At 33.8% G+C, this 23,203-nt stretch overlaps 2 protein-coding genes across 2 annotated transcripts; both read left to right on the forward strand.

Annotated features, from left to right (window-relative positions):
• Positions 1-9,820: 9,820 nt before the first annotated feature.
• Positions 9,821-12,505, forward strand: LOC140438660 (uncharacterized). Its single transcript, XM_072528311.1, has one exon. It carries the CDS (start codon positions 9,821-9,823, stop codon positions 12,503-12,505), a length of 2,685 nt encoding a protein of 894 aa, XP_072384412.1.
• Positions 12,506-12,605: 100 nt separating this feature from the next.
• Positions 12,606-13,616, forward strand: LOC140438661 (uncharacterized). Its single transcript, XM_072528312.1, has one exon. The coding sequence runs from the start codon at positions 12,606-12,608 to the stop codon at positions 13,614-13,616; it is 1,011 nt and encodes a 336-aa protein (XP_072384413.1).
• Positions 13,617-23,203: the final 9,587 nt, after the last annotated feature.

A 23,203-nucleotide genomic window follows, 5' to 3' on the forward strand; every position in this document is an offset into this window, starting at 1 on the left:
TTGCTAACCATATTTTCACAAACAATAACTAAAACATGTACAACAAAACTGACACTAAGTACTTAATTTTTTATTTAAAAAATACTACATTCTATGTTACTTTTGATTATATAATATGCTGTACTACCATAAAAATAAAAAAAAAATAATGTATATTTAATTTTCATTTTATTATCCCTTTTAAAGGCATGAGCCTTTAAAAATTAAAAAAATCACAGAATATTTTTAAATGTCATAGACACAAGGCTGAAACGCTGATATACCTGTGTCCATTATATGTACATATGGCAGAGAACTAATATTCCCTGTGCCCATATATGGTACACATGGCAGTTAAAATATTAAAGAGGTAAGTAATATCATTAAACATACGAAGACGGTTGCGTTTCGATTTAATTTGAGTCTCTTACCACTCTCTAACACGTGTTTCTGGGTCTACCCGTCATCAGAGAGAGTTTGTAAGAAGACTCAAACCAAATCAAAACGCACCGACTACTCTGGCAATTATAGGAAACATAGTTGCCAGAGTATGCTACTAGAGACCTCTAGTGAGGAAAGATGAAGTTAAATGTGTCGATAGCAATTAAAGTAAACTGTAAACCCAAGCTTAATCAAGCCATTGAGAGCGAGGCTGGAAATATTTATATTCCACTATGAATCAACAATTTACCCATATAAATTACCATCATTATTGTAATCATTGCGTCAAGTAAGGACGATAAATATATGACGACGGTTGCGTTTCGATTTAATTTGGGTCTCTTACTACTCCCTAACACGTGTTTCTGGGTCTACCCTGGGTCTGGGTTTCTGGGTATTCGTATATTTATCATCCTTACTCGACGCAATGAGTACAAGAATGATGGTAATTTATATGGGTAAATTGTTGATGCATAGTGGAATTTAAATATTCCCAGCATTGCTCTGAATGGCTTGATTAAGCTTGGATTTACAGTTTACTTTAATTGCTATCGACACATTTAACTTCATCTTTCCTCACTTTAGGTCTCTAATAGTATACTTTGGTAACTATTTTTCCTATAATTGCCAGAATAGTCGGTGCGTTTTGATTTGGTTTGAGTCTTCTTACATACTCTCTCTCTCATGACGGGTAGACACAGAAACACATGTTAGGGAGTGGTAAGAGACTCAAATTAAATCGAAACGCAATCGTCTTCGTATATTTATCGTCCTTACTCGACGCAATGAGTACAAGAATGATGATAATTTATATGTTTAAATTGTTAATGCATAGTGGAATATAAGTATTCCCAGCATCGCTCTGAATGGCTTGATTAAGCTTGGGTTTACAGTTTACTTTAATTGCTATCGACACATTTAACTTAATATCATTAAGTTAAGATATAATAAAATTTGTTATCACATTAATATTGGTGAATAAAAAATCATTAAACAGTCAAACCAATCAACATTAATGTTTAAATGTCTATAGAAAAAATAATAGTTATTTCACATGTATGTTTAGGAGAGAAGACTTTACACCAGTCCAAAAGTTGCCTCTAACCTTAATATTTTTTCCTTTTAGAGAAATGCAAATATTAGTACCTGCCTATATGCGTATATTGAGGGCAACAGCTTTAAGAATTGATATCGTGTCAAAAAAATTATGAAATGGTCCAAGCTGAAGAAGAGTTTTATGCCATTCTATGATTTACAAGATGCATAGTTGCAGTTATTTGTACTTTAATACAAATTGACTCTTATGAAGGTTCAAATGCAAAATCATATTGTTTAAAAAAAGCATTTTTTCATTTAATTGATCCAAATAATCACAATGGCTGGACTCTGCAAATGATCAAACAATATTTAACCCTAGAACAACAACGGGAAAGTAGGATTACGATACTAACAACGTGGCGTCGTATATGACTCCAAAAGAACTGGCTGTAAAGCATAACAAAAGTACATTATTTTTTAAATAAAGTGTTTTTACTTTTGGTTATAAATATACTTATTCATAAATTTTATACAAAAATGTTTTTGCATAAATAACAAATGAGAAACTTAAAATAAAACTGTGGTACTGGATAAAAGTATAGAAAAATATTGACGATAATTTTGTGACAAAATGCAACAACTGATCAAATTTTTTTATATGTAATGACACGTAATAAACTAAAGGATACACTTTTATAAACAAAAAGGTTTTTACTTGCAGTCCCTACAAATGCACAGGTGGTGTTCGGCGCAGACCATTTTCGGGCAGTGCTCACATTTATCGCGCGCTTTTCGGTTTTTGCTTCTTGGGCAAAAGTCACAGCGACCCATTGAACCTTGGGGCTTTTGTTCTATTATTTCTTCATCTTTACAATTTAAAATGTCTTTGATACTGCTGCGGATTTGTCTTGCCAAGTAATTATTATACATTCGTTCTTTTAAACAATCTTTCACCATAATGAACGACAGCTCCTTTAGAAAATTTGATCGATACAGTGATTTATCAACATTTAGTTTATGCATAACGTAAATGTTAACTCCTGCAATATCCAACATGCCATAGAAAATTCGCAATGGCATAAAAGAATGACGGTTTTATTTTTTTTTTGAACGAATGACACTCAAGTGTTTTTCTCATCAAAAGCAAATAGAGATGATGAAACTTGTTTTCCTTTTGTTTCAATTAGTTGTCGTGATATTTCTGGCTTGTTTTTTCTAAGCGTTCCCACTACAGTAAGGTCTTTTTCTCTACTTCCGATACTTGATACAAAGTGAACCAGTTATCCATGGTGCAATTCCTATTGGTTCCATATATCACATGTAAGATGCAGTACATATTGTGTTGGAATTGAATATTGTGAACAACAGACTTCTTTTCACACGTAAGCCTTGGCTGAACATATGTAATATGTCTTAGCATCATACAGTGTTACTATTTTGAGCCCATATTTGTCAGGTTTATTAAAAATGTACACTTTAAATGGACATCTACCTATAAAACCTAACAAACTTTCATTAATGGTGACATATTCGGACGGGGTGTACATCTGTCTACACTGGCCCTCGAAGATGTCGCAAGCTTCTCTAACAGCAGAAAATTTTCTGTTGCCTTTCTTTTTAATCAAACCTAAAGCATGATATTAAAAATTCAAAACGATTTTTGCACATCGTAGCTCTAAAAACTGATTAGACCATAAATCGTTAGTCGTAAGATTTAAAGATTTCCAAACACCACTGAAATAAAGCAATCCCAATAAAGTGCGAATTTTAACGAGGTTTGTTGTTTGAAGACAACGTTGTTCAGAACGAAAGCGAGCTTTTTTAATGCCTATTTCATAATTTGTGTACGTCACAACAATTTCTAATATATCATCTGTAAAAAATAACTCCCACAATTTGTGTATATTCTTGTCATTTCGAGCTGCTCCTTTTGATACAGGAAGATGAGTAATTAAATTGTGCAGAGATGTTCTTGTATTCTTAGAATGAAAAGGTTTTAGATACCATTTGTGACCGTTCTTTAAATAAATTGTTGTGTTATGTTGCGGACTATCTTTACTTGTAGTTAGTTCTGGACTTTTACCGCTTCTTCGGCCACAATTTTTGAATTACGTGCATCAAATTCATGTTCCACATGATCTTCACTTTCCTCCAAATCTTCGTCTCGCTTTCCTCGCATTCAATACATATGTCACCATCGTCAGTGTCGTCCAAAAGCAACTTCTCAAGTTCATCATGAGTTAAAAATCGCTTTCTTTTATAAGAATTGTTCATGTTGGGGTTGTACTGGTATTTACCTAGTTAATTACAAAATATCTCTTAGTTTTTAGCAAAATAATAAAATAAAAAATTACCTGATAAAAATTTATTTTTCACGTAAATAACAACGTGGCGTCGTATACGACAAATCGCTCAGAGTGAGCTACGCTCAAAGCGCGTGAGTACACAGCGATTACATTTTTCACCGGTCATCGGCGACGCCACGTTGTTGTTCTAGGGTTAATAATAGTGCTACACGCCTAGATTAGATGCTATAACAGAAGCAGAGAATATTTATTATGAATCTTCAATACGAACTAGGCGAACTGTAGTTAAAAAGGCATTACAAGATATGGAAACGATGATTATTTTTATTTTTAAAAATCGAATGAGATTAAATTTGAAAGTTACTATGAATGTCATAGTAGCAACAACAGTACTTCATAACATGAACAAAATAATGAAATCTTGTTTCCTGTAGATCATAATCTGGATCAATAAGGAGACCATTTAGTTAAGGCCATAAAAAGCGAAAAAAATTTCCCTCAATTCTAAGAAAGTTTAGATAATGCAAGACAGTAGTATGAATTACGTAAGATAACATTTTGCAGAACTAGATTCACAATTTAAAAAAAAATTCTATTAAACCAATTGTGTTGTTTCTAATGTAATTATTTACAATGTTTAAGTTTTATACCCACTTTTACCTTTACCAAGATAAATTTTATAGGTTAATATGATACTCATATTTCAGTAATTTGTATTTTCATAGTTTTACATATATTAATTATAAATATATAACTTTAACAATGTTTATATTGTGTTCTTAAAATTGGCGTACAGTTTTAATTTTCTTATTTGCCTATTAAAAATGACATTAAAACACAACAGTTTTTGTACAGAATATATATTATAAATTTTCTTGAGCATATTTTTGTTTTAAATAATATTTTGATTTTTAACCCTTGTTCTTTACTGTCTTTTATGATTGGCCTTTCCCGATCATTTTCTTCATTTAAACCTTTTAGTTTTCGTTAATATTTTTTCTTAGTTTTTTATAATTGATTTATATTTGGATACTTTCTTAATAAGTAAAAGTTTCCTTCTTTCTTTTCAAGAATATTTTGACAAAAATAAAGCAAAATTTATAGAAACATAATAACTAACGTACTAATTTAAACACCACAGAGTTTTTGCCGCGTTTACTATTGCCTTCCATTGATTTCGATCCTGTGCTATTATTTCCCATGGCCTTACTTCCATCTTCTCCAGGTCTTCCCTGACTGCGTCTTTCCACCTTTTTCTAGGCCTTCCTGTCGATCTTCTACCATCTGGTCTTTCCCAAAACACATTGCTAATCAGTCTGTCGTCATCACTTCGTACCACGTGGCCTGCCCATCTTAATCTATTGGCTTTTATGTATCTTACGATGTTTCCTTTCTTGAAGAGAGTCTTTATTTCATTGTTGTATCTGCTCCTCCATTCATTTGTCACGCTATCCCTGCAAGGACCATATATAATTCGCAGGATTTTGCGTTCCCATACTAATAGCTTATTGATTTCTTTCTTTCTCAATGTCCATGTTTCACTTCCATATGTCACTGCTGGTCGTATTATGGTTTTGTACATTTGGATTTTGGCACGCCTTGAGAGAAGCTTTGACCTCATTAGATGTTGAATGGCAAAGAATGATTTATTCCCCGCCAGTATTCGTATTTCAACCTCCCGTTCTCCTGTGTTTTCACTGGTAATTGTTGCTCCTAGCTATTTGAATTCTTTGACCACCTCAAAATTATGATCGTCTATGGTAATGTTTTGTCTTATTCGCTGTCGTTCCTTTTTTGATACGACCATGTATTTAGTTTTTTCTTCGTTTATTTTCAGGCCTACGCTTAGTGTTGCTTCTTCAAAGTTCGATACTATATCCTTAACTTCCAGTGTTGTCTGTGCTACTGCATCTACATCATCTGCAAATGCGAGAATAATCTTTGCTCCTCTGGCAGTTATGTCTGGTTTGACTCTGGTATAGATTTTTCGCATTGCATATTCCAATGCTAGGTTAAATAGTTATGGGGACAGCGGGTCTCCCTGTCTGAGTCCGGTGCTTATGCCGAAAGCCTTTGAAGTTTTGCCTCCTATTCTAATTTGTGCAAAGGAATTGTTGACACACATTCGCGCAATCATGGTCAGCTTCTTTGGTACGCCTAACTCCATCATTGCACTCCACAGTTTTAAGCGATCTGTGGAATCATATGCTTGTTTGAAATCTATGAAGATCTGGTGTACTTCTTTATTATATTCCCAATACTTTTCTAGCATTTGTCTGATAGTAAATATTTGGTCGATTGTTGATCTTCCAGGCCTAAAGCCGCATTGGTAATCGCCAATAATTTCCTCTGTATATGGCAGTAATCGTTTTAGTACAACTGAAGCTAATATCTTATATGTAGTACCGATTAGTGAGATTCCCCTGTAGTTGCCACATGTATCCTTTCTGCCTTTTTTATGTATTGGCACGATAATACAGCCACTCCATTCTTTTGGCATTATTTCTTGTTCCCAGGCTTCTTTCATTAATTGGTGTATTTTAGTTCTAAGTTCATGCCCTCCTTTTTTAATCAGTTCTGCGTCAATATTGTCTAGTCCCGGGGATTTGTCATTTTTCACACCACATTTTTCACACCACAGATTGGTTTTAATAATAAAAAGAGCTGTAAGTTATAGGAGACCGGGTGTAACACCATATGTCTGATTTTAAAACTACACGGCTTACGTATAAATAGAAAACAGGGAAAACGTTAACTTCATTTGATATATCAATAAACAGACTGAATTTTCGTAGACTTAACGCATTCTGTAAACAGTTTAGCAATGTTCTATGTGGTAATTGTTACACCTAGTTATAGCCAGACTACAAACATATTATTGTTTGATATAATAAAATTTACAGGAAGCTGTTCTGTACATAACGCTCCGATAATCTCAATCGTAGCCGCTGCGATAGTTTGTACCTGAGAGTCAGACTGACGGCATTAATCACGCTAATAGCCACTCTCCATGCATGTGTGTAAATTGTAAATGCACACAATATCTAACTATGGATATTACGCGCCGACAGGGATTTAGAGCTGCATTAGAAAATGTTTTTGGGAAATGAATTTCTAAATGAACTTTTCTCCATCTAGGTCAGTAGATGTGATGTATCGATTGAACCGGTTTAAAAATAAAAAAAAAACTGGTAGTGCCTAGTTGTTGCAAAAAAGGGATTAAAATTCTCTAAACGTTGTGTTGCGTAACAACAATACTTAATATTTTTAGTCTATTTTTGTATCATATTATTTAGTTTATTTTTGTATCATACTGTATATTAGTTTAGATATAAAAATTTCCTTGTACTAACTAATAATCTGTAAAGCGCCGTTATCTTGCATTTAAATAACTTTCTACACAAGTTTCTAAAACCTTCATAGAATCGTAACAATGAAAGGATTAGTATTTTCCAAATTACCCTCTGACGCATTCCAAAATTCCGCAAGTTGAGACAAATACCCTTATCAGGTAGTTTTTATCAATGATTTGAAAGTTAAAGGTATTTGAAAAATAAACATATCTTTTAATACGTCGAGGGGTCATAGGGGAGATTTCGGAATGTTTGTGATTGAGGGGAGAGAGTGGACATCAGTATCAGTTCAAATTCCAGCACTGAAGGAGCGTCAGGCTCTACTCGCCCCAGCGGCATATTAGTGTTTTAAACCAGTCGGTATATTAATAAGTTCGTGTCAATATTGTATCACCGACAAGTGTGTATCATATGTAAGTTATCGGCGTTTAAAATACATTGTATTTGTTTAAATATATTTGTTCAAACGTTCTTTTCGAATCTTCATTTTTCCCAGTTTTCTGGGTGGTCCTTCAAAGAAATATATATAAAGTGAACCTATTTCCCTAAGGAAAAACCTTGTTCCCCAAGGGAAAAAACCAGCGACCTATTACTGGTGCGTGAAACAAAGCCATCAGGACAAAGGTGTAAGGACAAACACCTACATCTTCGCTCATGTTCCTTCGAACCGGACTTCTTCACATTTCAACTTCGAATCAGAGATCTTCGCATGTCTCATCTTCAAGTTAGACATCAACGCAGCATCTGCAGCATCTTCCAGTAGGACGCCTCCAGACTCCTTCATCCTGGTAGCTGATTTAACGCCTAGCATCACACTCAACAAACTGTAAGTTTTTTAATTTTAGTATCATTTGTGAAGTGATATAAACGCTTTTTGAACATTTATTGAACATTTTCGTTATTTCGCTATTATTTTTATAATTATTATATCCTTTTACTTATATTTTCGATTTTTAGTGTAAATTCTCATATTTTCGCTATATCTCTGTGTTTATTACTATTCTTCTGTTTTTTCAATTTAAAGATCAAATTCTTTCACATATTTCTCGCTCACTAAATCTTAATCTAATTCAATCAGCTAAGCATGGATAAAACGGTTGATGATATTGTTAAAGTAAAAGATGATCTTGTTAAGGCAAGAGGTAGAAGTAAAGCTTCGATAACTAGATTGGAGAATTGGTTTAAAGAAAATGAAAAAAGTAATATTTCAAAAAATGAATTAATTTTTAGAAAAGACAATCTATCAAAAGTTTTTGACAAATATCTCGAGGTTCAACATGAATTAGAGACAATAGATGATGAATTTTCTGTTGACATAGCAGACGTAGAAGACAGATTTTTAACGTTAGGATCAGCTTTAAAGAATAAAATTGATACAATTTCAGTAAATTCTGTTGTGAGCACCTCAGCTCAACAAAATCATTCAAATAACCATCATATCCGCCTACCGGAAATAAAAATTCCACATTTCGATGGAAATATAGCAAATTGGCCTAGTTTTATCGAGATGTTTACCAAACTTATCGTAGATGATTTAAATCTTTCAGATATTGAAAAACTAATTTATTTAAAATCAATTCTCAAGAACGAGCCTCTACAACTAATTGAAAATTTGGAAGTTGTAGGCTCAAATTTTTCCGTTGCGCTCGATACACTTAAGAATAGATTTGAAAACAAATGTTTAATAATTAACACTTATTTAAAACAACTTTTGAACGTTCCTTCATTAACAAAAAATACTGCTCAAAACTTGCGAGAATTCTTAACTCACATAAAAAAGAATTTAAGTGCGCTAAATAATTTAAATATCTCCGACAATCTTGCAGATTTAATTTTAATTCATATATTCACACAAAAATTAGATTTTAATATGAAACGATCCTTTGAATCCGAAAGAGATTTCAACGAACTTCCTACAATAGATGAGTTTTTGAATTTTATTGAAAAGAAATGTAAGATATTGGAAAATTTGATCTTTGAAGAGAAAACAGTTTATAAATCAAAACCGTCTCTTCATATTTCTATAAATAATAGAGATACATCTTTTAAATGTTTCGTATGCAATTCTAACTCACATAAAGTATACTCTTGCCAACAATTTTTAAATTTGTCCGCTCAAGAGCGTATGCAAAAAGTAAAAAACAAAGGTTTTTGTCTCAATTGCCTTGCTAGTGGTCATATGTCTAATTCTTGTTCCTCATCTTCGAATTGCAACACCTGCAATAAAAGACATTACTCTTTGCTTTACATTTCGCACCCGTCGGAAAATATTTCACGGCAAAGTTCGTATAGATCGAATTCTGAAAGTCAACCCGCCCAAAATCAATTTGTTCGGAATTCACGTCATCAACGTCCAAATCAGCATTCGTCTCAATTCACTTCGGAGAATATTCATGCAAATTCGCAGAACAACTCTGTTCCAAATGCAATTCCGCAAGGTTTACCAGATACGCAAAATCTTCCAGGGCCGAGCAATATTTCGTCCCACTCTGTATATTCGAACAATCTGCAAATTTTACTCGCAACTGCTTTGGTAACTGTTTACGATGTTGAAAACAATCCCATCTCTGTTCGTTGTTTAACAGACTCCGGTAGCCAAGTTTCGTTCATAACAGACAGTTAGCCAAAAGAATTTGTTATTCACCCTATACCAGAAATCTTCAAATATCAGGTATAGCTCAAACTTCTTCTGTTTCAAACAAGATGGTAGACCTTAAAATCTATTCAAACACATATCCTGGTAAAAACTTTAATCTGTCCTGTGCTGTCCTCGAAAGCATTACGTGCCAGCATCCACAAGTCGCGCTGGATTTAAATTTATTAAAAATACCAAAAAATATAAAACTTGCAGACCCACATTTCTGTACCCCGCCGGACGTAGACATGCTTTTAGGAGCTGATATTTATTTTGACCTAGTTACTTACGGCTTAATAAAATTAGGCCCCAACCTTCCTATTCTTCAAAACACTCATTTGGGTTATATTGTAGGTGGAAATATCCCATACTCTCGTTATACAATGTTAGGATCAAACACGACTCCTTCAAAGAACAGTGCTCACTCACATTATTCAAATATTTCGTTACACGTACAAACTGCTGATCTTGATTCTCTTTTAAAGAATTTTTGGGAAATAGAAGAGACTAAACCACTCACTTCTATTCATGCAAAAACATTAACTCCCTCAGAACAGCGAGCTGAGGACATATTCAAATCTTCACTAACAATTTTTCCTAGTGGCAGATTTCAAGTAGACCTACCTCTGAAGACTCCTAATGAATATCAAAAATTAGGTGAATCATTTCATTTGGCAAAAAGACGTTTTTTCAATCTTGAAAAAAGGCTTAACAAATCAGACGAGTTACGGCATCTGTACACAGAATTCATATCAGAATATGTTTCTTTAGGGCATTGTAAATACGTTCCCCTTTCTAAGCTTAATGAATCGTCCGAACATAAGTTTTTTCTCCCACATCATTGTGTTTTCAAGCATGATAGCTTAACTACTCGACTCAGGGTTGTATTTGATGGATCAATGGAATCAACCTCAAATGTGTCTCTCAACGATATTATGCTCAAAGGTTATACTGTACAACCTGATTTGTTTGAAATTCTAATTCGCTTTAGACTTTACAAATATACTCTTATCGCCGACATCGAAAAGATGTTTAGGCAAATAAGAATTAACCCAAAACAGACATTTCTACTAGACATTCTGTGGCGCAATTCCCCGCAAGAAGAATTAAAATGTCTAGAACTTCAGACCGTGACCTACGGCACAAACTCAGCTAGTTTTTTAAGTACTAGGTGTCTTAAAGAGTTGGCAGTTCGAAATAAAGAAAAATACCCATTAGCTGCTGATGCTCTAGAAAATTCTTGTTATGTAGATGATATTTTACATGATGCAAATGATATCGAGACCTTGTACAAGACTTATAAGCAACTTTCTACGAGTCTAAATTCCGCTGGGATACCACTCCATAAATGGAGTTCTAATTCTTCCGAGTTTCTCGACTCTATTTCCTCTGAATCTCAAAAATCTAATTATGTAATAAAACCCGACAATTCGTCAAATAAAGTTCTTGGAATATGTTGGAATTCTCAGTCTGACATGTTCTCTATCTCTCTTCCTGACATTTCTAGTGAACCAAAATACACAAAAAGAGAAGTTTTATCAATTATCTCTTCTATTTTTGATCCTCTTGGTCTAATAAATCCGATTACTGTATCTGCCAAGTTGTTAATGCAAAAAATTTTGATATGTAACTTAAATTGGGATGACAAACTCACAGGAGAAATTTCATCAGAATGGTTGAATTTTCTAGCTCACATTCCTGATCTTGCAAAACTCACAATCTCTAGACCTCTGCTCAATCCGCTCAATATTTCTCGAATTGAAATCCATGGTTTCTGCGATGCAAGTATGAAGGCATATGGCGCTTGTATTTATTTACGGGTTTTACATGAAAATGGAATCGTTTCATGCAACTTAATTACTTCAAAGAGTCGTGTAGCTCCGCTAAAAACCATTGCCCTACCCAGACTTGAATTATTAGGGGCTGTTTTGCTTTCTACCCTGATTTCAAATATCTTTCTTATTATTTCACCAAAGGTTTCTTCCATAGCTTCGGTTAGGCTCTGGACAGACTCCCAAATTGTACTTGCATGGATAAATTCTCACCCTTCTCGTTGGTCAATCTTCGTAGCAAACCGTATAACTCAAATACAGGAGTTAACGCAAACTTATTTATGGTATCCTGTAAGTTCTAAAGATAACCCAGCAGATATTCTGTCTCGCGGTACCACACCGGCCCTGCTGGTAGACAATACATTATGGAGGCATGGGCCCCATTTTCTAATGAACGCAACCACTAAATTTAATGAATTTGTTCCAAATATTGGTATAACAGATATCCCTGAAATAAAAGCCACTTTACACGCTGTAAATAATTCGAAACCTACTCTATATACAACTTTTTGTAAATTCTCATCTTTCACTCGGTTACAAAGAGTAATTGCATATTGCAATAGGTATATTCACAATCTTAAAAATAAAGAAAACAAAAGAAATGGTGTACTTTCGGCTTCCGAATTAATAGAAGCCGAGCAGAGAATAGTTAAAATCATTCAACTAACATTCTTTCAATCAGAATTTAAAGACTTAAAGCATCAAAAAACAATAAAAAATAAGGCTATCTTAAAATTGAATCCATTTATAGACGCATCTGATTTAATAAGAGTTGGTGGACGACTTCGCAATGCAAATGTTTCGTATAATCAAAAATTTCCACTTCTTCTTCCTACAAAATGCCAGGTAGTTAGATCGTTACTTGAAAGAGAACACATTCGCCTTACACACAGGCCCTCAAAATACATTGTCAAATATTAGACTCACTTATTGACCTCTTGATGGACTGAGAGAAATCAAGAGGATCATCTACAAATGTAAGAACTGTTACAGATTTAACGCAAGACCAGCTCATCAAATAATGGCCGATCTACCCAAAGAACGGTTTCAGGTCTCTCGACCATTCACAAATTTCGGCATCGACTACGGGGGTCCATTTCAAATAAAATCTTCAAAACTGCGACGTGCTCCCATTTGTAAGGCTTATATAGCAGTATTCGTATGCCTCGTCACTAAGGCAGTCCATATAGAGCTAGTGTCCAGTCTTAGCACCGAAGCATTCCTACTAACGTTAAAAAGATTCATTTCACGCAGAGGTATTCCTAAAACCATTTATTCGGACAATGCGTCCAACTTTCTTGGAGCTCGTAATCAGTTAAAAGAGCTTTATGACTTTTTTATGGGAACGGATGTTCTACCTACCATAAAAGAATTCGCAGCCTCAACATTAATTAAGTGGAAGTTCATTGCACCTCGATCTCCACATCAGGGTGGAATTTGGGAAGCAGCTATAAAGAGCTGCAAGTATCATTTAGTAAGGATGATGGGCAATAATATTTTTACATTTGAGGAATTAACCACTATTTTGGCTCAAATAGAAGCTGTTTTAAATTCACGACCCCTCTGTCCATTGTCAGACAGTCCAAATGATTTTTCTTTTCTAACCCCCGCTCATTTTCTCATTGGAAGCAGCATGACTTCCTATCCAGAAAAATATATCTCGACAAAATCAGAAAATAGTTTATCACTGTGGCCGAAATGCAGCAAAATTCAGCAGCATTTCTGGGAATGTTGGTCTAGGGATTATTCAAATCGCCTCCAAAATAAGCCCAAAAGGTTTCTGCCCCAAGAAAACATTAAAGTCGATGATCTTGTACTCCTAATCGATGATAACGCTCCTCCTCTAAAATGGCCACTGGCAAGAGTAATCGAAACACTGCCAGTTAAAGACGGCAGGGTTAGAACTGTAAAACTAAAAACTAAAGACCGAACATTTATAAGATCTGTTGTTAAAGTATGTCCTTTACCCCATACTCATTTAGATGTAGGTCACAACAACGGGGGGACTATGTTGCGTAACAACAATACTTAATATTTTTAGTCTATTTTTGTATCATATTATTTAGTTTATTTTTGTATCATACTGTATATTAGTTTAGATATATAAAATTTCTTTGTACTAACTAATAATCTGTAAAGCACCGTTATCTTGCATTTAAATAACTTTCTACACAAGTTTCTAAAACCTTCATAGAATCGTAACAATGAAAGGATTAGTATTTTCCAAATTACCCTCTGACGCATTCCAAAATTCCGCAAGTTGAGACAAATACCCTTATCAGGTAGTTTTTATCAATGATTTGAAAGTAAAAGGTATTTGAAAAATAAACATATCTTTTAATACGTCGAGGGGTCAGGGGGGAGATTTCGGAATGTTTGTGATTGGGGGGAGAGAGTGGACATCAGTATCAGTTCAAATTCCAGCACTGAAGGAGCGTCAGGCTCTACTCGCCCCAGCGGCATATTAGTGTTTTAAACCAGTCGGTATATTAATAAGTTCGTGTCAATATTGTATCACCGACAAGTGTGTATCATATGCAAGTTATCGGCGTTTAAAATACATTGTATTTGTTTAAATATATTTGTTCAAACGTTCTTTTCGAATCTTCATTTTTCCCAGTTTTCTGGGTGGTCCTTCAAAGAAATATATATAAAGTGAACCTATTTCCCTAAGGAAAAACCTTGTTCCCCAAGGGAAAAAACCAGCGACCTATTACTGGTGCGTGAAACAAAGCCATCAGGACAAAGGTGTAAGGACAAACACCTACATCTTCGCTCACGTTGTTTAAAAAGATTCTGAAAATGTTTTCTGGTGACATGTATAAGTTAAATGGTATATTTATGTAGACGCCAATATCCACCAAATTAAGTTCACATTCAACGTAAACGAAAAACACGTAAATTCACCTCGCTATTATAATGCAAACAATACATAACATTTATACTGCAGTTTCCTTTAACCATTTAATGGGAATGAGCAAACTAAATACGAGGCGTGTTTTTTAAGTAAGTACCGTTTTGGAATTAAAAAAAGACGTGCAAAGATATGGCAATAATTTTATATTTACATGAAAGCCTGTACCTTAATCTACTTTTCTACATAATTTCCGTGAATATTCAGGCACTTGTCATAACGTGGCACCAGTTTTTGAATACCCTCCTGATAAAATTCTGCCGCCTGACTTGTTAACCACTGCATCACAAATGTTTTGACTTCGTTATCGTCTTGAAGACGCTGACCGCCCAGGTGTTTCTTCAAGTGCTGGAACAAATAGTAGTCGCTGGGCGCCAGATCAGGGCTGTATGGAGGATGATCTAGAGTTTCCCATTTAAATGATTTGATGAGATCTTTCGTCTGATTAGCGACATGTGGACGGGCATTGTCATGCAGCAAAACGATACCCTTACTCAACTTGCCACGTCTTTTGTTCTGGATTGCACGACGCAGATTTTTCAATGTCTCACAATAAGACGCTGCATTGATTGTCTAATTACGAGGCAGAAACTCCACTAGCAATACTCCTTTTCTGTCCCAAAAAACTGAGCACATGATTTTCCGGGCAGAAATTGTTTGCTTAAACTTCACTCTTTTGGGTGATGATGAATGTCGCCATTCCATGGATTGTTGTTTCGATTCTGGTGTGACGTAGGCCACCCACGTTTCGTCACCAGTAACAATTTGGTCTAAAAAATCTTCACCTTCACTGTGGTACCCCTCAAGGAAAGTCAATGCACTGCCTAAACGTTGGGTTTTGTGCAAATCCGTCAATATTTTTGGAACCCAACGTGAACACAATATCCGGTAATTCAAGTTCTCGGTAACAATGCAATACAAAACACTACGAGAATACTGAGGAAAGCAGTCGGACAGTGATAAAATTGTAAAGCGTCTGTTTTCTCTCACCTTTTCGTCCACTTTCTGCACCAAATTTTCATTAACGACCGAAGGACGCCCACTCCGTTTTTCATCATTCACATTTGTGCGGCCATCTTTAAATGCTCTCACCCATTTCCTTACCATTCCATCACTCATAATGTTTTGTCCGTAAACTTCAACGATCTCACGATGAATATCGATCGGTTTTACGCCTTTAGCACTAAGAAATCGTATAACAGCCCGTACTTCACAATCAGCGTGACTCGCGATTGTTGGAGACATCTTAAACACTGGAGTAAACAAGTATACAATGAAGAATCAGACTGTAATGGCGTCAGTGCGTAGACAAGAGATGTAGGTAACCAGCGCTCATGCGCGGAACGCCGACCGTAGCGCTGCGGCAGTGGAATCGCAAAACGGTACTTACTTAAAAAACATGCCTCGTAGTTTTAAACAATTTTCTTTGACTGGTTAACAATTATATAACTTCCCTTAATGATTCATAGGGTCAAAAGAAATGTTGCCCCTCACCCAATTTTTTTAGTGTCGTGGGAATATTACTTCTCAGTGCCGAATCGCGACAAAATGTAAATCCAAAAAAACGAACAATTCAAACTAAATTTACTTTATTTAGAGCTCATAAAATACACAATATATATATATATATATATATATATATATATATATATATATATATATACATAAACTAGTAAATACATCTCATTGATCATAATATTTCTTAACCCTTTAACGCGCGGTATTTTTTTTGGATTTTGTCTATTATAATATGATTGATTTGATCACGTAGGGATACTTTTGGAAACACTTAAAAATTATTTAAAAAAATTATTCTTGATTTATTTATGATTTAAGGGGTGGTCCGATTAGGAACCACTGACCGTTTATGTACTTGAAGTGAAAGAAATGTTGGATGGTATCAATAAAGGACCACTTATTTTAAAAACAAAATATATTTATATTTTATAAAATGGTTCGAAAAATGATAAACATAGTCCTACACCACATTGTTTACATTTAATTTTTGTTATCTTTACATTTTTTTAGTGCTACACAAAGCACATCGCCGTTTTGTTTCTGGTGTTGCCATATGCTTACCTACATCATATTTTCGAGTTAGGTTTAGTACAGATAATTTGCGCCCGTCGATTTTCTTTATTTTATCTTTACCATAAATTGGCAAAGGACCTTTTATTTTGCGCCCCATATTATAGTCTCCTACTAATTCCTTTGCTAGTATGTTGCGAAATGATAGATGAGTCATTGGTTTTGCATTGTTGTTATTATGAAAAACATTGTCTCGATACAAAATGTAACTATTTACAATAGCAGCATCAATATGAAAATAGAAGAGCTTTATCCACTATCGACGACTTTCCATTGAATTAAATAAGTAGACATATACTGGTCGAACCTGTCTACACCTCCCATGTAAATGTTACAGTCATATACTACTTGGGGACAAGGAATTTTTATTTCTCACCTTTATTATTTGTTCGTTCGACTGTAGTTTTTGATGAGGGATCGTGAAAATTACTAGCAAGTAGCACAGCTTTTTGGCCGCGATCTTTCCATTTGCAAATGGATAAATCATCATTTGTGCAATAATCGTACTCTCCCGTTTTGAGAGATTTATCAGCTACTAGATGTTGTTTGGGATAGTGCTTTTTATTTTGACGCAAGGTTCCACAAGCAAAAGTATCCGTTTCTAGCAATTTACGCAACAAAGGAAAACTATTAAAAAAATTATCAGAATACAAGCAGTAACCTTTACCCTGAAACGGTTGTGACATTTGCAGAATAGTTCTATCATTAAGACCCCACTTATTATTGGTAATAGATTCCCCACCTTCATAAATTTAGCCTTGTTTTGGACGCTGCCGGAAGGATTATCGCAGGTACCAGATATTAGATATAATTAGGGTTTAATAATGGTCATTGAAATTTACTTAGTTACTAGTTATTAGTTTGTCAGAGAGTAGTGAAAAGATTTATATGGACGGAACATTTAGTTACTGTGCTCAATATTTCAAGCAATTTTTTACCATACATGTATTTATCAATGGACATTACATACCATTGTGTTATTGTTTACTTCCCGACAAATCGGAACAAACCTATATAAAACTATTTAATGTTTTAAAATGCAAATGTGAAGTAATTGGACCAAAATTCAATCTAAAAATCATTTTCTCCGATTTTGAAATTGCTATCCACAATGCTGCGCGTTTTGAATATCCAAATGTGCACATTAAAGGGTGCCGTTTTCATCTTATGCAAGCTTGGTATCGTAATATCGGTGGTTGTGGCTTAATTCGGGAATATAAATTGGCAGACAGTGAAATATCTAAATGGCTGAAATATATTTTTGGGCTGCCATTTTTACCTCCCTCAGAAGTCGAAGAATCTTTCATATATGATTTTAGATGAAAGTAATAGACTTAAAGATCCAAAGAGTAGAAAAAAAATTATGTTCGTTAGAAATAGGATACATGAGTATCAAACTAACTGTATCGATCGATTCCATTTCGTAAAATGTATGTCGTATTTATTTCAAAGTGACAAATAAACCTTATCAAGCTTAATCTCTAGAATTTTATTACCTGACTTTCCATTTACATTTCAATTACACCCAGCATCCAAATCATGTATGCAGAAACAGGTAATTTTATTTTTCAGTGTCGAATTTTAAATTTAGCGTCCAAATCATGCACGCCCGCCCTTTGAATCCGACCATACTTTCATCAGTTGCAATATGACGAGAAGGCATAAAAGAATTTAAAAAAAAAGTTGTTCAGAATATTAGTCAGAGGACGAATTTATCAAATAAGACTGTCACGTGGAGCCATGTTTTATTGTCACTCAAGTGTAAATATCTAAGAATGTGTAGAAATCTCTTTTGTGTCATGACTTTACTAATCCGGTTTACGTGAAAATTCGCTTCTGTTGACCAGTATCATCTTACACCAGGTAATTAATGGAATCCCATGATTATCAAAATGACTAAAAACGCCTTTAGCTCATCTGTATTCAAATCTAAATATACTTCATTTTGATTTGCGTACTTATTCGATTCTCTGATTATATTATCTAATACAGTTTCATTTAAAAAATTACAAAAATATTGAATCGGTTTTTGTAAATTTTCTGGTACAATGCGTAATATGTTTTCGTTAAAATTAAAACTATTGTAGCCTAACAAATGTTTTGCTATTTTCGACCACACAAATTCACCGTTTTCATTATCCGATTCACGTTCATCATTTTGTGCGTCTTCTCCATCCTCTCCTCCATTTTGCTGGTAAAACTCGCTTTCCTCGATTTGCTGCTCACTCGTAATGCTCCTGTCATTAGATTTTTCTAATTTAGATGCAGTATCAGAAACGTAGTCCGGATCCTCGACAGAGTCATAAATTATTTTCGACGTGTTTAGTATTTCAGACAGTCTTTGCATAGATGATATTCTTTTTGACGTTGACGCACCATCGATTGAAAACGATGTAGGTAAAACATCTTCTGCGTCATTGTCTTCGCCAAAATCTGAATTATATTTTCTAACTCCCTAAAGGACCACTGTTTTCTAGCCATTCTAACTGAAGCAATTATATATATATATATATATATATATATATATATATATATATATATATATATATATATATTCTTTCTATTTATGAGTTAATTATAATGTTCTTTGATCTTTTTATTTACTTCTGCAATCTGTGCCTTTTTCTTCATTTTCTCCCTTTTGTTGGTGAGAAATCGGTTTTAGAAATAGGCAAATAGGTTTGCCTATTTTTTGACTTTTGCTAAAAGCACATTGCAACTCTTCCCCTGATCTCATTTTTTTCTTCTTGTCGTTTTCGTCTTATATGGTACCTTGACTATCCATTTGATTTTGATCTTTGCACTTTTCTTCACTGCTCATTAAATATAGTCCATATTACCGTAATAAGGGTCTCGCCCCGATCGACTACTTTGCAGCTTTACCCCTTTTCAGTGTAACCTCTTACTTTATTTCTATGTGATAATAATTAAATTGTGCAGTATGTTATTTTCGAGTCCCCCTGATTACAGTACTTTACTGTGGAATTGGCAACCCCGCTTTTCAATCAACCGGAACCAGCTGCAATATTAATGACATTTTATCTGCTTATCTGCTAAGCTTAATAAAATTGTACTTCTATGTTAACACTGCCAGTTTCAAGCACACTTTTAATATTTTTATTTTTCCCTCTTCAATAAGATTGACGATTTGACTTTACATTTTATGGGTTGGATATAATTATTGTTTTACTGTGCACTTCGCGAAAAACTCGGATTTAATGCAAGAGCTAAAACGATTAATATTAAACACACTTAGCGTACGTCGCCAATTAACAGGATGTAGTGTAATTATAAAAAATAAATAAATAAACAAAATTCCGTTTTAGTGTAGATAAAAGATATAATTAAATATACAAAATAATAAAATAAAAAAGATACAAAAAGGAAAATGATAGTAAATATAATGAATAAATAATGATATGTAATTATACTTTCAAAATATGTAACGCTTGAACATTACAGTGCAAACACAACCAAACTGAAATTCAATGGTATTTATAGTACCTCAAATTCAGTAAATCCAACCAAGTGCATTAATAAATGGCTTATTCCTGTACACACAAGTCCTAACATAATGTGGTAATTCATCTCACTTGTGAAAGCTGGGTTTTGTTCATCTGTAAAATCCGACAATTCCTGTTCTCTGCTAATGTCGCCTCATTTGTTTTAATGGGGCCCACATCAACATTCTTCTGTAACATTAAAAACTATATTCTAGTGAATGAAGTTCTCACTGGCGCAAGCACCGACGCTGTTTTTAGATTACAACTACTTTCCCCGAATTCCGGAATTTGTAATAGTCCCTCATTTTCTTAGATGGGAGCCATTCATTAAAATTCTTTCTTAAATGGGATTTTTTCTTAATACTGTTATTTATAACACAATACTAAAATAAGTATATTCGTTTTCATAGGGTCAACTAAAATAAAACACTAGTAGTTGATGAAAATAATTTTTTATCAGGACATCGCAATATCCAGGTAGTTAAAAAGTTTTTCCTGCATTATTATCTTCTAAGTAAATCTATACATTTTTTTTTTCATTTCAACACTTAAGTGCCAAAAGCACGATTTTTCAAATTTACGCTTACCATTAAAAAGGTAAGTTAAAATGACATAATATAATTTTTTTTAAATTAATTTATTGCTTCAAAAACCAGAAAAGTTAGGGAAAATTGTTAATTGTTTTTAGACCAAGAAGGATCTGTGAAAAAATGACTATATTTGGATGTTAGAGATATTTATATTTTTGCAGAAAAAAATGTATGATAACTTCAGTAATAATAATTGACTCATCCTCCCTCTTAAATAGACCGGGAATATTAATAAAAACATTTTAATATTTAAAAATGACTAAAAACATGGTTTTTTGTTTTCTACTTTCCTTGCTTAAAACTTTATAAATGTTTATTTTGAAACAAAGTCGTATTGCAATAAAATAGCTATAGTTAAATTTTTTATAAGATCCGACTAGCTAAAAAATGTTTTGATTATTACCATTGCTGCAAAATAGCACTAAATACACAAAAAGGTGGAGGAACAAGTTTTTTTGAACGTTTTTCCACCAGTTCCTTACACTACTTACGACCTCTATAGATCGCATAGAAAATCTAAGAATCCTTGTATTTTCCTTCGACGTGTTCTTCTATTAATTATTCGTCTATTTCGTTTTAGGAAAATCGCTGTGCATTTGTTTTTTAAATTCTTTAAAATTTTACACAACTAAAACTAGACCATAATATAGAAGTTTCCCAATTTTTTTACGTATAAAAAAACACTCTACCCATAAGTTTATAGAATTTATATCGGATTCTTTGGGCGAACTCAGGAAAGTTTTAAATTATTATAAACAATTTTTTTAGCTTATAAACAAAAAAAGCATTTTGGTAACTGCATATTAAAATTAAATTTAGAAAACGGGTTAGAAAGTATTCGACAAGACGCTTCTTTTAAAAGAAAAAAGTTGAATTACTAGTAGTGGTGCCGGAGATACAACTGGTCAAAGTTAAAATGATCACTATTGCGTGTGGTAAAAAATACCGAAAAGATTGAAGAAAATAATTTCAAAATTCAAAATCGGTAAACGTAAAATAAAAAGAATTTTCTCGGCATTCAATGAAACAGTTTTCTTCTTCTGTTTTTAATTCTAATTTGGCTTATGAGACAATAAAAATGAACTTCACAACAATGTAATTTTATGTGGTTAGATATAATTTATAAAATTGAATTAAAAATTATTAATTATTCTTTAAGAAAAAAAAATACTTTCTATATGAAATATAATATTATTGTTTAATTCTTCTTCTTCTACTTCTTGGAGATCTTTCAAACTGTTTAATTCTGAAGCTGCCTCTGGTTAATTTCCTGGGAGGTAGATTGCCAACTATCTCTCCATCTTTTAGGTGGTGTTCCGGGAGGTCTTGAAGTTGTTTTCTAGGGAAATTTTTGGGAGTCTATTCTCATACATTCGTCTTAAATGATTGTACCACATCCTTTTACGCTGCCTTCACCATCTTACAATATCTTGAATTTTGCACTGCTCTCTGACGTTTGTATTTCTCACCCTGTCTCTTCTTGTTTTGACCACTATTGTTCTTAGGGTTTTCATTTCGGCAACCTTTAGCATCTGTTTCGTTTTGTTGGTATCTTCGCGTACTTCTATGTTATATGTCATGATCGGTCGTATGCAAGTCTTGTATATTCTAATTTTACTATCTGTGCGCATATACGGATTTGACCAGATATCTCCCGCAGACATACCGACAATGCGGATGCTTTGTTGATCTGACTCCTTAGGTGCTTTACTGGGTCGTGTGTGCTTGATATGTCTATGCCGAGATATCTGAATTGCATCACCTGTTCTATGGGGTTGTTCTCAACCACTAACTTACATCTGAGCCGATCTTTTGCTATTGTCATACATTTAGATTTTTTGGTAGAAATGGTCATATTTAGTTGGTGGCTTATTTGAATGAACACACCATACCAATTCTTTTGTTGCCATTCTGTTTCCGAGATTGAGAGATGTTACTTTGTTTATAATTTTGCCCATGAGTAGGTTAAACAAGAAGGGGCTTAAACTGTCTCCTTGTCTAATTCCTTAAGGTGTTGGAATATTTTCAGTGAATTGGTCTCCTGTTCTAACTTTGATTACATTGTTGTTATTTAGATAGATTATGGACTATCTTTGTTATGTTGGTCGGTGTTTTATTTTCTATTAATATATTTAGAATGTCTCCTAGGCAAACCCTGTCAAACGCCTTCGTCAGATCAATGAAGCAAATATACGCTGGCATGCCGAACTCTAGCTTTTTCTTTTATTTGTTTTATTATGAATACTGCATCTGTTATAGACCGCCCTCTTGTAAAACCTTGTTGTTCTTCAGCATTAGTGATTTGCCTTTCCAATTTGTCCTTAAGAATACTCGTGAAAACGAGTCAGAATACTCGCCCTCATGTTAGTTTTCCGCCTTTCAATTGCTTCTTCTGCTGCTTGGTTGATGCATTTCCTGATTTTTTGACAAGTATCTTCTACTCCCCATTCTGGTTGTAATTCGATCTCTTTTAGTTTGCTAGTAATATTGTTGTCATAAAGGAGTTTTGTACTCTCTGTTGCTA

The sequence above is a fragment of the Diabrotica undecimpunctata genome, chromosome 4 (assembly GCF_040954645.1).
Source record: "Diabrotica undecimpunctata isolate CICGRU chromosome 4, icDiaUnde3, whole genome shotgun sequence".
NCBI lineage: Eukaryota > Metazoa > Arthropoda > Insecta > Coleoptera > Chrysomelidae > Diabrotica > Diabrotica undecimpunctata.